Below are 15,515 nucleotides of genomic sequence, written 5' to 3'. Positions count from 1 at the left end.
GCATGTGTGTTTACTTTGCTGCGAGATGAGAAATAGCCAAGATGCGCAAGAACTCGTACAAATCTGATATGAGGCTCTAAATAAGGGTAGTGATCCACTCCAGGGGCGTACGCAGGATTTTAACAAGTTGCAGTCTAAGCATTCAGAAGCTGAGAGGGCGTGGTCCCGCATCCTGTGAAGATTTCATAGCTCCCGCTTTTGGGCTGGAAATTGGCGGCAAAGCGTCAGACTTATGAGAATATTACACGTTCCTCTGTCATCCTCGATCTAAGATAGACTTTAGTCGTCGCGTGGCACTGAACGACATAACAATACGTTTGGGAATCATCTGTAGACTACCATGATTAAGAAAATTATAGTTTTTTATCCTCATCATATATATAAAACTACGTACATAAAAATGAATGAGTAAACATTTTTTCCCCTCGTTATGCAAATAAGATCGCAAATGTTTTTGCAGTCCAGTGACTGCTGGCCTAGAGGCTGCGTACGCCTCTGGATGCCAGTCGCGCCCAAAACCCCTTTACACTAAGAGATAAACAACGTTCGAATAAACGCCTCTCTATAGCCTGCGTAGCAAGGACAAAGGGCTGGGGAAGATGAGGGATAGACCCCGCGCGCCTGGAGAGGGAAGAGTGAATATAGGGAGAGGGAGGGTGGTAGGCTTTTTTTCCATAGGATTCCTATTGACTGCGCACCCCGCCCCGCTCAGTCAATCCTGGGTTATGCGCCTGGAGGGAGGGGGGGGGGGGGGGGGGGGGGGGAGTAGAAACAAAGGGATGCGGAGGAAGACGAGCAAAAAATTCAAGTTGTGGTATAACCTTGCTCTGTGGCACGACCCTACAGAATCTGACCCGTCAAGTTTTGGGAATTTGCGCAAACTACTACGGGTTTAGCTTTTGGAAACAATTTATAGCACAAAGATAGATGGCCCTTCACTATTTCTGTCTTGAATTATTCACGTACCTTTTAAGGCCGCATTGTCACCAGTTTCTAATCTATTAGAATCTGCGCCATCCGCTCTAAATTATCAGCCAAATCCTCGAAGAAACTTCCAAAAGAAACACTGCTTATAAAATTTTGAAATATTTTCCGTAGTTTCCGTTAAAAATAATCGAAGATTGTTACGTAATCGACCGGAAGTAAACTGGTGAGAATGCGGCTTTAAGCAGTATGTTAAGTTGTAGCTAGTAGTAAGCAAACCTAAAGGGCATCGGTCATGTAACAGTAATATAGCTACACTTTTTTTAACGGCTCTCTATTTTTGGTCGTATTATCTTCATAGTTATGTTGACATGTTGTGCGTTTTTAAACCACATATTAAAACTTTAATTTTTTATAAATTCTATCTACATTTATTAAAAAGGAAGAATACAAAAGCAAAACAGTTAAAAAGAAACACCTTTTTTCTCGCAGTAAGTAGCCCTTTCTAGCGGAACCTTTATGCTTTATTTTCGCGCTTCTAAAATTTCTTAGCACATTTCGCGAGTCTTTAATTTCGCAAACGCGGAGAAAAATTGTGTTTACAGAGGATTCAATTTCGCGAATACGAACTTCAAGTAACTTCTTTCTTCGTTTTTACAAAAAAAGCCAGTCTCACAGAAATGGAAAAGTGTTCTTGTTCCTGAGACATTATCGATAATTTCGTTGTCCTTAATAGGAGATCAGTATTTAATAAATTTCGCGAGATTAAATTAAAGTTTTCGCTCTTTATTTTTCGCGAGTCTTTTCGCGAATTTTTTGAAATCGCGAAAACCGCGAATTTAAGTACGCGCGAAAATTAGCAGAACAAGGTAGACCCAGTCTCCCAGCCTGACAGCTTATGACGTCACAAGTCTGCGCCTTTTGACCTCATATAAAGAAAAGCTGTCATCAATTAGATTGAATATTTGAAATAGCTAATTAGTTTATCCGCATCCGATATGGTTTGTTACAAATCCTTACATAATCTTTCTTATCCGTGCAGTAAACACCGAGGTTATTTTTCCTTCTTGATGGGTTTCAACCTTAGCCGTATCTTGGCCACTTCGTCCATAGATTTGGGAACAATTTGTTCTTTGGCGTAGATCTTAGGGACATACTCGCTGAATCTGTTTTTGTGGAAGCGTAGAGGCTTGATGTTGAATCGCTGGGGATCTTTTGAGTACTTGAGCGCCACTTCACCCATAATGCACAACTTGGTCTCATCTTTGGCGCCAGCCACCATACACACATCCCCAGCCGGTACAACTACTACATAGTCGCCATCCCCGACATCTAATCCATCGATATAGCGTGGGATTAGCACCACAGATGCAGAGACGGAGCCCAGGTTATCGATATAGTACACCCCTACTCGGCTCTGCTTCCACGGGTCCACTCCGTTCATTTCGAGTCTCCGTTCCAGATTCCGTAAAGCAACATCCATGATAACTTTTTCTGTGATATTCCACGCTTCCAGATAACTCTTCAAAATGTATTGCATTGATCCATCTTCTCCTACAATTGCGAGGGTATATCCTAGTGCAGTGCCTGGGAGTGTTTTCACCGAGAAAAACAAAACATCTGTTGGTTTTGTCGGCTCGACTTTCTTAATCATATCTTTCGTAGAGCGCTCCCAGCTCTTCGGCTTCAACACTGGTAGTATTTGAGGCCTCACAAATGCGAAATTGGGTACATGTTCTTGATTGATGTTGATACGCGTGGATTTAAGGGTATTACCCCCGCTCGACTCCGACTTCTTAAAGCTCATGGAGAGGGAACCAGCGGCCTCAGAGCCAGAACTCGTGAAGGATTTACTGCTCGAGGAAGACTTATAGGAACTGCTACTGCTAGATGTCTTGAATCTCGCCATTTTTGAAATCCCGCCGGTTCAGAGATGCGCACTCTAGTGGTAATAGTGCAGATTGATTGCAAACCCGCACACTCGCAAAATTCGTAGGATGTGTCCGCTTGACCCCTAATGCAATCGTCTTTATGCAAGCTATAACGCTGTCATCTAAATACCCGCGAATCAGCCCACTCCCGGTGCTGCTCTCTTACGAGAGCATCAATTCTCTATTGTAACATTGTTTGGAAAGCAACTCAACCACATCAAACCCCGGGTAGCATGGAAATATTAAAAATCACAGCGAGCGTTGCATGACTGGTTCACCTACTTAGTTGAATCTCGAGTTTCAGAGAGTTACCTAGAGGTCACCGTTCTCAAAAGGCGAATGTTCTTCCAATGTCTAGCAGCATTTCGTGACAAGGTTAATAATTGCTTTCTACAAATTCGTTTATCGTTTCGTATTTACCGTTCGTGACAAATCACACGCATCGTTACGCTCTATTACGAGTCGTGTCAAAATTGAAATTCAATTAACGCCACTTCTGTCTAAAAGCAAATGAGTTGATCTAATCTTATTAGTGATCGCCTAGATCACACGTCCCTGCCAAACGCCCTCCCCTAGGCGACCTACACTAAGAAACCAAGACTTCTATCATTGGCTAGCAAGACCATTCGTTATTTTTTTTACTGCGAAATGGCTTCCGAGTCACGGTATGCCAAGTAAAAGGAAAAGGCAACGGACTAGACCGATGTTTCGTCAATAAATCGGGTTACTCGTTAAGGGTTGGCCCTTTCTTCTTAGGCCAACCACAAACAACGGAAGTTACTTTTTAGAGTTTTGAAAACAAACTAGCTGAGAATTATCAGGTTACTTGAAAGATAATAACTCGAACCCTAAGAAGGAAACGGAACACAGTTCGAGTTATTTGGGATTTCGAGTTATCCGAGTTCGAATTATCAGGGATTTTGAGTTATTCGAGTTCGAGTTATCAGGGATTTCGAGATAGTTCCCCAGATATAAGACTGCAGAAATACATTGATAATATTTACATGTTTGAATTTCGTCCACCAGGTGAACAACGAATAAGAAAGAACGGATTTTGTGATGAGCCCGCAGGCCTGTAAACATGCGGTTTCAGCAATCACACCAAGAGACGGTATGTAGGTAATGGTCTATCTGGTAGGTAACCAAATCCGACAATAAATGTCCCGTGAAGATACTGCAAAGGCTGGACAGATTTTTATCAGAGAAGTCAATCCTTCCCCCCCCCTCCCCACGAAAAAATAAGGTCCACTTTTTCGGATTTCGCACCCCCCCAAGAAAAATCCTGGGTACGGGCCTGTATACACCTAGAGCTGTCGAGGTGATCTCCAGACAAATAGTTTTACGGAAGCCAAGTCCATCACAAACCAAATCGCTACGTCTAAAAGGCCAAGTGGCAACTTAGACTAACTCGAGAAACATTTCCCAGCGTCGACTGCTGGATACGAAAATAACTGACATGTTTTAAAAAAAGGTTTCAGAGACGATGATATAGCGTATAGTACGACCATTTGCCATCTTATCTGTACTCTCATTTTTAAATGTTTGTATTAAGTCGAATGTATATGGTAATATCAAACCGAATGAAATGATCTCGAGAATTGTCTTTAGAGTGTCGTTAATTTTCCTGTTGAACCCTTAAAGGATTATTTTCGCTATCCGAATGGACCTCCGCATCACTAGCAGGACTCAGGTCCCCACGATCTTTGCGATCGCGTTTTCTGTCCGGGGACCTGGAACGTGACCGTGATCTTCGTGATCTTCGTCGGCTTTCCTTCGAGTGTGCCCTACTTTCCCTCGAGTGTGTTCGGGACTTTTTCGACGAGGGTTCGTCTTCTCTCGTCGATTCTTCCTCCGGGTCAACGTGCTCGAGATCTTTCTCGCTTTTTTCTGTTTTGATTTTCTTTTCTTTATCAAGGATCAGAAGGACGGATCTTGGGATATGTGCGCGCTGAAAGGAAAAGCAAGTTATATTTTACTATTGGCCAATATTCCTTATCTCGTACTTTAAGGCGTGCCTATTACCAAGGTTTCAAGCGCTTTCCATTTCAAATACATACTAAGAATGTCATGCTGGTGCCGAGGAACAGTGTTCGAGTACGGTCACATACGTTAAACAAATCAAAGTAAGGGCCAAGAAACAGAAAGATTCTCCCCATGTCTAGACCGAGGATCTAGCCCGTTTCAGCAAAGGTAAGAGGTCTTATACGCTGACGCGCAATGAGTCACCTGTGATTCTAATGGGGTTTCATAAATACTCGTCTCGGAGTGGCTCTGTTAACCACTTGGGAATACAGTGAAACGTCACTTTCTTAAGTTTGACCCTCGACCAGTTACAACACAAAGGCGCTAGCGCTAGTGTAACCGTATTACTATATCTCGTATACAGATGTTTACGTAGACTTCACCTGGTGGGGCGTGAACGACTGGACGTGCGCTACGAGGTTGTCGCGGAGCTCGGGACAGATCTTATACAAGGAAAAAACACGAATGTCAGTATATTATTATAAATCGAATATCTCACTTAAATGGATAAGTCTTACAAGAGAAAAGCACGAACGTGAATCAAACACAGAAGAACCTCCATACACCCTCGCAACCGAAAGTTGACGGGAGTTTGGGAGTTTGACTAAAACACTTTGGAAAGTGTTCCTTATATAGAGGGTGTCCGCTAAATGAGGGTTTGGGGGCGGATTCAGGACGTACCGACCCAGAGGAGGGGCATTTCTTCTAGAAATTTGGTCTGAAAGGAGGGGGGAGGGGGTGGGGAGCAGCCTCCGTGTCCCTGCCCCCCCCCCCCCCCCCCCTGGATCAGCCACTGGGTTTGAAATAAGGTTCTACTGCAACCCAGTCAGGTGGAAAGGTCTCATTAAATAAATATCTCAGGTGACGAATTCAAGTCACAAGAGCAAATCTTTTGCAAAAATTTACTAATATGGATACAACAAAAGCAAAACAATCGCTTCATTTTTCCAGACAGACGTAACCAGCAAGGTAATTTTGTATAATTTCTCAATACATTCTTCTAAAATTTGTATTTCAAGGGGGGAAGGGGGATAGGCAGCCCTTTAGACTCCCTGGACCCAACAATTTCCCCCCTCCTATTTTCTGAGCACACATATTAAGTTTCAAAAGTAGAGGGGTGTTGACATGACGTCCATATTCACTTGCTCCCTCTCTCCCCACCCCGAGCATGTACACACGCGTCACAATTTTTGTTGCTGACCTCGAATGCACTCTCCAGCTGACGGGGCGGTAGTTGTAGCAGCACTGAGAAAGACTGTGGCTTTGTCATCTGATAACAACACAAATAGAATATAGGTACAGGGGTGTCTGGCCATACTGTCACAGGGGGTTTAGGACAACGTAGGTAGAACAAGATAGGACAGCGTAGAAGTGATGCTTGCTTTATTTCCTCGTTGAACTCTCTCCAGGTCGTCTGCTCTGATCCTATCAATCTCTGCCTCCTTTTTATACCTACACTTCTTTGTGTTGAAAAAGGTGAAAGTCGGTTCCTTTGCGAAAAGGACGGGTGTTGGAAAATGAAAGGATCTCTTTGATGGGAGCAGATGTTGGAGATCTTAATATGAACATTTATTAAAACGATGAAAGAATTTCTTTAAGGTAAAAAAATGCTTGAAATTTATAGCATAATAATGATTGGCCATTCAGGCAATGGTGTCAACGAAGTAAATGGGACATGAGGTACCATGTAAATTTCTATGCCCCTTTGTTGAGAAAGTGCTATTATTATGTCAGTCACTTGACAACAGTTGTGTGACAATACAGTCATCCCAAGAGGATCAACGGCTCGGCCACTGGTCATACAATCCTCGAGTTCAGGTCGACTAGCTGGCCACTGATCATACGATCCTCGAGATCGGGTCGACTAGCTGGCCACTAATCATACGATCCTCGAGATCGGGTCGACTAGTTGGCAACTGATCATACGATCCTCGAGATCGGGTCGACTAGCTAGCAACTGATCATACGATCCACGAGATCGGGCCGACTAGCTGGCCACTGATCATACGATCCTCGAGATCGGGTCGACTAGCTGGCCACTGATCATACGATCCTCGAGATCGGGTCGACTAGCTGGCCACTGATCATTCGATCCTCGAGATCGGGTCGACTAGCTGGCCACTGATCATACGATCCTCGAGATCGGGTCGACTAGCTGGCCACTGATCATACGATCCTCGAGATCGGGTCGACTAGCTGGCCAGTGATCATACGATCCTCGAGAACAGGTCGACTAGCTGACCACTGATCATACGATCCTCGAGATCGGGTCGACTAGCTGGCCACTGATCATACAATCCTCGAGATCGGGTCGACTAGCTGGCAACTGATCATGCGATCCCCGAGATCGGGTCGACTAGCTGGCCACTGATCATACGATCCTCGAGATCGGGTCGACTAGCTAGCAACTGATCATACGATCCTCGAGATCGGGTCGACTAGCTGGCCACTGATCATACGATCCTCGAGATCGGGTCGACTAGCTGGCCACTGATCATACGATCCTCGAGATCGGGTCGACTAGCTAGCAACTGATCATACGATCCTCGAGATCGGGTCGACTAGCTGGCCACTGATCATACGATCCTCGAGATCGGGTCGACTAGCTGGCCACTGATCATACGATCCTCGAGAACAGGTCTACTAGCTGACCACTGATCATACGATCCTCGAGATCGGGTCGACTAGCTGGCCACTGATCATACGATCCTCGAGATCGGGTCGACTAGCTGGCCACTGATCATACGATCCTCGAGATCGGGTCGACTAGCTGGCCACTGATCATACGATCCTCGAGATCAGGTCGACTAGCTGGCCACTGATCATACGATCCTCGAGATTGGGTCGACTAGCTGGCCACTGATCATACGATCCTCGAGATCGGGTCGACTAGCTGGCCACTGATCATACGATCCTCGAGATCGGGTCGACTAGCTGGCCACTGATCATACGATCCTCGAGATCGGGTCGACTAGCTGACCACTGATCATACGATCCTCGAGATCGGGTCGACTAGCTGACCACTGATCATACGATCCTCGAGATCGGGTCGACTAGCTGGCCACTGATCATACGATCCTCGAGATCGGGTCGACTAGCTGGGCACTGATCATATGATCCTGGGGATCGGGTCGACTAGCTGGCCACTAGTCGATCGTCAAAATCTTTATTTTGCAAAATAACAAGCTATTTCGTCCGATATTTCAATAATGTAGGGACATTATTTTTTGAAAAATAAAAATTCTGACGATCGTACGTGGAATCCTCGGGAATGGTTCGACTGGCAGTTGTTGTCCGGATAAGGTCGTAATTACTCGGGATGGATCGACTGGCAGTCGTTGTCCGTGTACGGTCGTTAAATCCTCGGGATTGGATCGACTCGTTGCCAGTGTAAACCAACAATACCAATATCTTGTATATCGATAGTGGATGGGTCAACAATAGTAATATCTTGTATATCGATAGTGGATGGGTCGACGAAAGGTAGAAATACATACCTGGCAGCACTTGACGAACCCTTGCCAGACTTTCGGCTGCTTCCAGACCTGCAAAGTGCCGATTGACAGTTAACGGTGAACACAGTGGAGATGACAGTAGGCGGCGAACACAATGGTGATTGACAGTTAACGGCGAACACAGTGGTGATTGACAGTTAACGATGAAAACAGAGGTGATTGACAGTAAACGGCGAACAGTGGCGATGATTAACAGTAAACGGTAAACAGAGTGGCGATTGACAGTAAACGGTGAACACAGTGGCGATGATTAACATTAAACGGTAAACAGAGTGGCGATGGACAGTAAACGGTGAACACAGTGACGACGATTAACAGAAAACGGTAAACAGAGTGGCGATGATTAACAGTAAACGGTAAACAGAGTGGTGATTGACAGTAAATGGTGGACACAGTGGTGTCCACAGCAAAATGTGAGATGCTAAAAAATGGTCATGAATTTTTCAAAATGGCGGCTAACAACATTGTAGTAAACGTTAGGCAATAAAAAAGCGAAAATGATAAAAGCGGACTTCCAAATATGGTATGAAATGTCCAAATACGGAAATGACCGAGAAAGCTAAAAAAAAAGTTTTCAAAACAATAATTGATATGGAAACTACGGGGAAGTACTGCGTGGGAGAGGATAAATTATGATGAAATGAAACGATAGGAGGAGACGTAGCCCCCCTCTCTGTGTTATCCCTGTCTTCCTTTACCCGTGATGCTTCGGGTTACCCGTTATCCTTACATATCTTTACAATTATCTTACTTGTTTCGTGATAAGCTTAGCGAGGATGCTCATGACAAAGCCAATCAGTCGAGGGCAGATACTCAACGACTGGATTACCTGTAATTAGCACACAAAGGATGACCACAAAGGTAAGTGCCTGGTCCCTGTACAAGAAGCACACACACCCACACACAGATATGTGTCTGGTCCCTAACACAGATAAGTGTCTGGTCCCTAACACAGATAAGTGCCTGGTCCCTGTACAAGAAGCACACACACAGATAAGTGTCTGGTCCCTAACACAGATAAGTGTCTGGTCCCTGTACAAGAAGCACACACACAGATAAGTGTCTGGTCCCTAACACAGATAAGTGTCTGGTCCCTAACACAGATAAGTGTCTGGTCCCTAACACAGATAAGTGTCTGGTCCCTAACACAGATAAGTGTCTGGTCCCTAACACAGATAAGTGTCTGGTCCCTAACACAGATAAGTGTCTGGTCCCTAACACAAAGATAAGTACCTGGTCCCTAACACATAGATTAGTCCCCGGTCACTAATATAAAGATAAGTACCTGTTCCCTAACACATAAATAAGTGTCCGGTCCCTAACACATAGATTAGTGCCTGGTCCCTAACACATAGATTAGTGCCCGGTTCCTAACACATAGATAAGTACCTGGTCCCTAACACATAGATAAGTGCCCGGTCCCTAAAACATAGATTAGTGCCTGGTCCCTAACACATACATAGGTTTCCGGTCCCTAACACATAGATTAGTGCCTGGTCCCTAACACATAGATAAGTGTCCGGTCCCTAACACATAGATTAGTGCCTGGTCCCTAACACATAGATTAGTGCCCGGTTCCTAACACATAGATAAGTGTCCGGTCCCTAACACATAGATTAGTGCCTGGTCCCTAACACATAGATTAGTGCTCGGTCCCTAACACATAGATTAGTGCCTGGTCCCTAACACATAGATTAGTGCCCGGTTCCTAACACATAGATAAGTGTCCGGTCCCTAACACATAGATTAGTGCCCAGTCCCTAACACATTGATTAGTGCCCGGTTCCTAACACATAGATTAGTGCCCAGTCCCTTACACATAGATTAGTGTGTGGTCTCTAACACATGGATTAGTGTCTGGTCCCTAATACATAGATTAGTGTCTGGTCCCTAATACATAGATAAGTGTCTGGTCCCTAACACATAGATAAGTAAATGGTCCCTATACAAGAAGCGCACACACACATAGATTAGAGGTATGCACGCAGGGATACACAAAGAAAGCACACAAATAATACTAGTGGGGTCACACACACCGTCCTCATGAAGAGAGTAGGGAGAGGATTGATCTCCATCAGCTGCTGTAGGACTATTGCCAATACCTCCTGGGTGTAGATCGCCTTCTCGGCGAAACATAAACTGATCGCTACAGAGAAAGTAAAAAGATAATAAGATCTCAGTCACAGGCTACACGCCTATGACATCACCCAACCACCTTGATACCAAAGCACACTAAGATGGCCTTCATGTCACACAACAAGCCTACCTTTCATGACGGCCTTCATGTCACTCATCCAGCCTACCTTTCATGACAGCCTTCATGTCACTCACCCAGCCTACCTTTCATGACAGCCTTCATGTCACTCACCTAGCCTACCTTTCATGACCGCCTTCATGTCACACAGCCAGCCTACCTTTCATGACGGCCTTCATGTCACACAGCCAGCCTACCTTTCATGACGGCCTTCATGTCACACAGCAAGCCTACCTTTCATGACGGCCTTCATGTCACACAGCCAGCCAACCTTTCATGACAGCCTTCATGTCACACATCCAGCCTACCTTTCATGACGGCCTTCATGTCACACAGCCAGCCTATCTTTCTAACGGCCTTCATGTCACACAGCCAGCCTACCTTTCATGACGGCCTTCATGTCACACAGCCAGCCTATCTTTCTAACGGCCTTCATGTCACACAGCCAGCCTACCTTTCATGACGGCCTTCATGTCACACAGCCAGCCTACCTTTCATGACGGCCTTCATGTCACTCACCCAGCCTACCTTTCATGGCGGGCTTCATGTCACACAGCCAGCCTACCTTTCATGACGGCCTTCATGTCACACAGCCAGCCTACCTTTCATGACGGCCTTTATGTCACTCACCCAGCCTACCTTTCATGACGGCCTTCATGTCACACAGCCAGCCTACCTTTCATGACGGCCTTCATGTCACTCACCCAGCCTACCTTTCATGACGGGCTTCATGTCACTCACCTAGCCTACCTTTCATGACAGCCTTCATGTCACACAGCCAGCCTACCTTTCATGACGGCCTTCATGTCACACAGCCAGCCTACCTTTCATGACGGCCTTCATGTCACACAGCCAGCCTACCTTTCATGACGGTCTTCATGTCACACACTCAGCCTACCTTTCATGACGGCCTTTATGTCACTCACCCAGCCTACCTTTCATGACGGCCTTCATGTCACTCACCCAGCCTACCTTTCATGACGGCCTTCATGTCACTCACCCAGCCTACCTTCCATGACGGCTTCATGTCACACACCCAGCCTACCTTTCATGACCGCCTTCATGTCACTCTTGCCCTCGATGCTGTGAAGTGCAACAAGCAGCTCGGACGGACTGAGGGGACTGGTACCAGATAACTTGGACTCGCCTGAAATATACACCACAAGAAATCTAGTACAATGGCCTTCCTACAGCTTGAATCACCCAAAATTTGCTAGTCAATCAAATGAGTAAGCCAAGTAAAAGTGGAGTCAATGTTTTCCTGAAGGGGAATCTGGTCCATTTTTCTTTTCCTTTTTTTTTTTTAGCAAAAATTGATTTTATGCAAGGAAATCAGAAGGCGATACACACTGTGAAAACACCCCAGTAACCGATTGAAGACCTCCTTGACCACACTAGGGGATTGCTTGATGAGTTTGGGCAGCACAGCAATGATCTCTTGCTTCTCAAGGCCAGTTAGCACAGGAATCAGGAATCGCACATCAGATACACGCTTATGATACAAGTCTTTAACCCTTCTAACCAGGTCACTTGATGGCGCGGCTAAAAATGAAATAGGAGAACATTAGGAACATGAACACATGCAACATGAAGAGATGTGACAAGAAAATATGAAAAAAAACACACACAAGATAGTACGAGATTTACACCAAAATATGAGTGAGGTTATGAAGATTGACAGCATTTTTACCTATCGTTTTATCAAGCTTTATCGCCGAAAGTCGTCAAAGGCAATAAAGCACTCCCTGTCTTTTGCCAGTAACACACCAATTTGATTTTGGTATTATGCAAATGGCCATTTCCTGTTCGCTAAATGATATTGAATATTCATTTCCTGTTTGGATATAGTTTTTAATGATTAGGTATTTTCTATACTAATTTTATGGAAGCGATAGTTGCTAAGGTCCTCCTGTGTTATTGTTGTTAATGATTACGTATTTCATTGATAATATTGTGAATGCTGCAAGGGTGTATATTCACAAATACCCATCACCTTCTAGAGTATTGTTGTTGATTACCTTTGTCAGTGATAATATTAAGGATGCGAGCGATCAGTGTCTCTGCTCCAGTTGGGCAGTTCTCCACCAATTGAAGCAGTTCAGGGGAGGCCATGCCGATAGCGCGAATCTGCGGGAATAACACACACAAAAAGTATTATTATCTTTTATCACTTTAGGCCCAGGATAAACCCTTCACACAAGGTCTTGTATCATTGGGAGGTCTGGAATTTGAAAAACAAATCTACAACAAATAGCAGGTAGCATTTATGGATTGTTAAAGAAGGCCGGTCACGCCACATTTCATGCTTCAACAGAATACCAAGTGACTCAAAGAATCCATTTCAACAGGCTAATTTAAGCAAGGACCTCTGAAAAAATTTCAATCAAATATCATTAATAAGTATCACACTTCAATCGTGGCTGGTTATTTTGAAATTTTCTTGCAAGTAAACCACTATATTTTCAATTGTAAACATTAACAAAGAGTGGTTGATCAACATTCTTTAAAGATGTTTCTTATTTTTCTTTCTAAATAGGCTGAGGATGTTTCCTCTTTAATGAAGGTTTTGGTCCAGCAAATGCTGTTGATAATTAAAAAAAATCCTCTTCAAAACTCAGCTACATACCGGGTGCTCAAGATGTCGGAGGATAATCCTTTTGATCATTTGTGACGATGCAGTGTAGATGATGGCAAGTCTGCAAAAAGTAAACAGCAAGCATTTACTAAAAGAGACGAGTTAGAAAGCATCAAATACAAGTATAGTTACTAGAGAAGACTGGCAAACTTCAAAGGACTAGCTTTTTGTTTAATTTTTGGACCTGACACGTTGTCTAACTAGGTGCAAAAGTTAAGCATACAGTACAAGAGACGAAGAATCATTGCACTTTGCATCAATACCACACTTTTTTTTCTCCACAGTATTAATGCAGTCTCGAACAAATGCTTGTCGTGTAAGCTCAATGAAATTGTTCATTAGAGCCCTACTCTCTATAGAAGTTTAGCCTCGCTCATCACTTGTACAAAACAAAAAAGGCTGTATAAAACCAATATTCTAGGGTTTTAATGCTCAGGATACGACGATAAAAAAATGTTAAGATTAGGTTAAGATAAGGTTACATAAACTCACTTGTGAAAGAGCTCATGATTTTGCGGCAACAGTGCTAAGTACAAATACAGACACAACTTGATGGTCTCATCTGTCCATTCTGAAAAAGCATGAAGCACTGTCAGTTATGCATCTATTTTGTCATTATCCTAACAGCACAACCATTAGAATGCTATTTTCAAGATCTAACCTTTGGGTGACTGTCCTGCCTCCACTGGTGCTGTTTCATTCAGAAGAAGTTCCAATGAGGCGAGTGCATGGGTCTACAATAAAAAAAACACTATACGTTAATATAGATAATGGTGCATACCTCTAATTCTAGTGCTAGTTCAGGCCTTGTGTGTAGCTTCTTGGTGGTATGTATGCCCCACTTCACCCCTCCCCCTCCCCCCACTGTACTGTACCTCTATTTCTAGTGCTAGTTCAGGCCTCGTGTGTAGCTTCTTGGTAGTATGTATGCCCCACTTCACCCCTCCCCTCCCCCCTCTGTACTGTACCTCTATTTCTAGTGCTAGTTCCGGCCTCGTGTGTAGCTTCTTGGTGGTATGTATGGCCCACTTCACCCCTCCCCCCTCTGTACTGTACCTCTATTTCTAGTGCTAGTTCAGGCCTCGTGTGTAGCTTCTTGGTAGTATGTATGCCCCACTTCACCCCTCCCCTCCCCCCTCTGTACTGTACCTCTATTTCTAGTGCTAGTTCCGGCCTCGTGTGTAGCTTCTTGGTGGTATGTATGGCCCACTTCACCCCTCCCCCCTCCCCCCTCTGTACTGTACCTCTATTTCTAGTGCTAGTTCAGGCCTCGTGTGTAGCTTCTTGGTGGTATGTATGGCCCACTTCACCCCTCCCCCCTCCCCCCTCTGTACTGTACCTCTATTTCTAGTGCTAGTTCAGGCTTCGTGTGTAGCTTCTTGGTAGTATGTATGCCCCACTTCACCCCTTCCCCCTCTGTACTGTACCTCTATTTCTAGTGCTAGTTCAGGCCTCGTGTGTAGCTTCTTGGTAGTATGTATGCCCCACTTCACCCCTCCCCCCTCTGTACTGTACCTCTATTTCTAGTGCTAGTTCAGGCCTCGTGTGTAGCTTCTTGGTAGTATGTATGGCCCACTTCACCCCTCCCCCCTCTGTACTGTACCTCTATTTCTAGTGCTAGTTCCGGCCTCGTGTGTAGCTTCTTGGTGGTATGTATGCCCCACTTCACCCCTCCCCCTCTGTACTGTACCTCTATTTCTAGTGCTAGTTCAGGCCTCGTGTGTAGCTTCTTGGTAGTATGTATGGCCTGGGCGCGGACCTGCTCATGTGGACTGGAGCAGAGGTCCAGTAGCGTCCCTAGGAACAGCTGATGTGTGGCAGGGCGCTTGAGTATCAGCTCTCGTAGCGTGGATATGCCAACTTGAAGGCGTTCCTTCAAAAGATAATTTACACAAACTTATTAGAAACAGTCTGACTTATCGTGAAAGACTTATGTCGACAAATGTAGAAAAGATCAGACACCAAGCAACCAAATTAAGCCACAAAATTGCTATTCAGTGTTCTGACAAACGAAGGGTTAAACTTGTATATGTTTTCTTCTTAGAAAGGGATCCTGTTAAAGCACATCTTTTCTCGGAAGGGATGTGATGTGAAAATGTGGAATATTTCTGATTTTAAATGTTTTCTAAAGGAAATTGTCAGAATGTATTAGTTTTCTTAAGGTATGTGTCTGAATGTGGAAGTTTTCTTAGTAAATGTATTTGTGTGTGAATAATTTCTTTAAAATATGCTTT

The 15,515-nt window shown here is 44.5% G+C and overlaps 2 protein-coding genes across 2 annotated transcripts in view; both read right to left on the bottom strand.

The window, feature by feature from the left end:
- Window positions 1-891: 891 nt before the first annotated feature.
- On the bottom strand, window positions 892-3,688 carry LOC116602290. The gene has a single exon (XM_032363646.2). The coding sequence runs from the start codon at window positions 2,831-2,833 to the stop codon at window positions 1,979-1,981; it is 855 nt and encodes a 284-aa protein (XP_032219537.2). The 5' UTR covers window positions 2,834-3,688; the 3' UTR covers window positions 892-1,978.
- A 683-nt stretch (window positions 3,689-4,371) lies between these two features.
- LOC5504180 (symplekin-like) overlaps window positions 4,372-15,515 on the bottom strand; it is a 29,098-nt gene continuing 17,954 nt past the window's right edge. The window contains exons 24-36 of the mRNA XM_048730508.1: window positions 14,972-15,154; window positions 13,943-14,015; window positions 13,774-13,852; window positions 13,273-13,342; window positions 12,665-12,773; window positions 11,997-12,188; window positions 11,692-11,793; window positions 10,429-10,538; window positions 9,144-9,221; window positions 8,375-8,422; window positions 6,079-6,147; window positions 5,261-5,320; window positions 4,372-4,803 (exon numbers count right to left, since the gene is read on the bottom strand). Coding sequence (XP_048586465.1) covers window positions 4,471-4,803; window positions 5,261-5,320; window positions 6,079-6,147; window positions 8,375-8,422; window positions 9,144-9,221; window positions 10,429-10,538; window positions 11,692-11,793; window positions 11,997-12,188; window positions 12,665-12,773; window positions 13,273-13,342; window positions 13,774-13,852; window positions 13,943-14,015; window positions 14,972-15,154 — 1,506 coding nt within the window. The 3' untranslated portion in view covers window positions 4,372-4,470. The remainder of the gene's footprint in view (window positions 4,804-5,260; window positions 5,321-6,078; window positions 6,148-8,374; window positions 8,423-9,143; window positions 9,222-10,428; window positions 10,539-11,691; window positions 11,794-11,996; window positions 12,189-12,664; window positions 12,774-13,272; window positions 13,343-13,773; window positions 13,853-13,942; window positions 14,016-14,971; window positions 15,155-15,515) is intronic.

This window comes from Nematostella vectensis, chromosome 7 (genome assembly GCF_932526225.1).
Source record: "Nematostella vectensis chromosome 7, jaNemVect1.1, whole genome shotgun sequence".
NCBI lineage: Eukaryota > Metazoa > Cnidaria > Anthozoa > Actiniaria > Edwardsiidae > Nematostella > Nematostella vectensis.
Note: the sequence above shows the minus strand (reverse complement) of the source record. Positions and strands in the feature narration are given on the sequence as shown.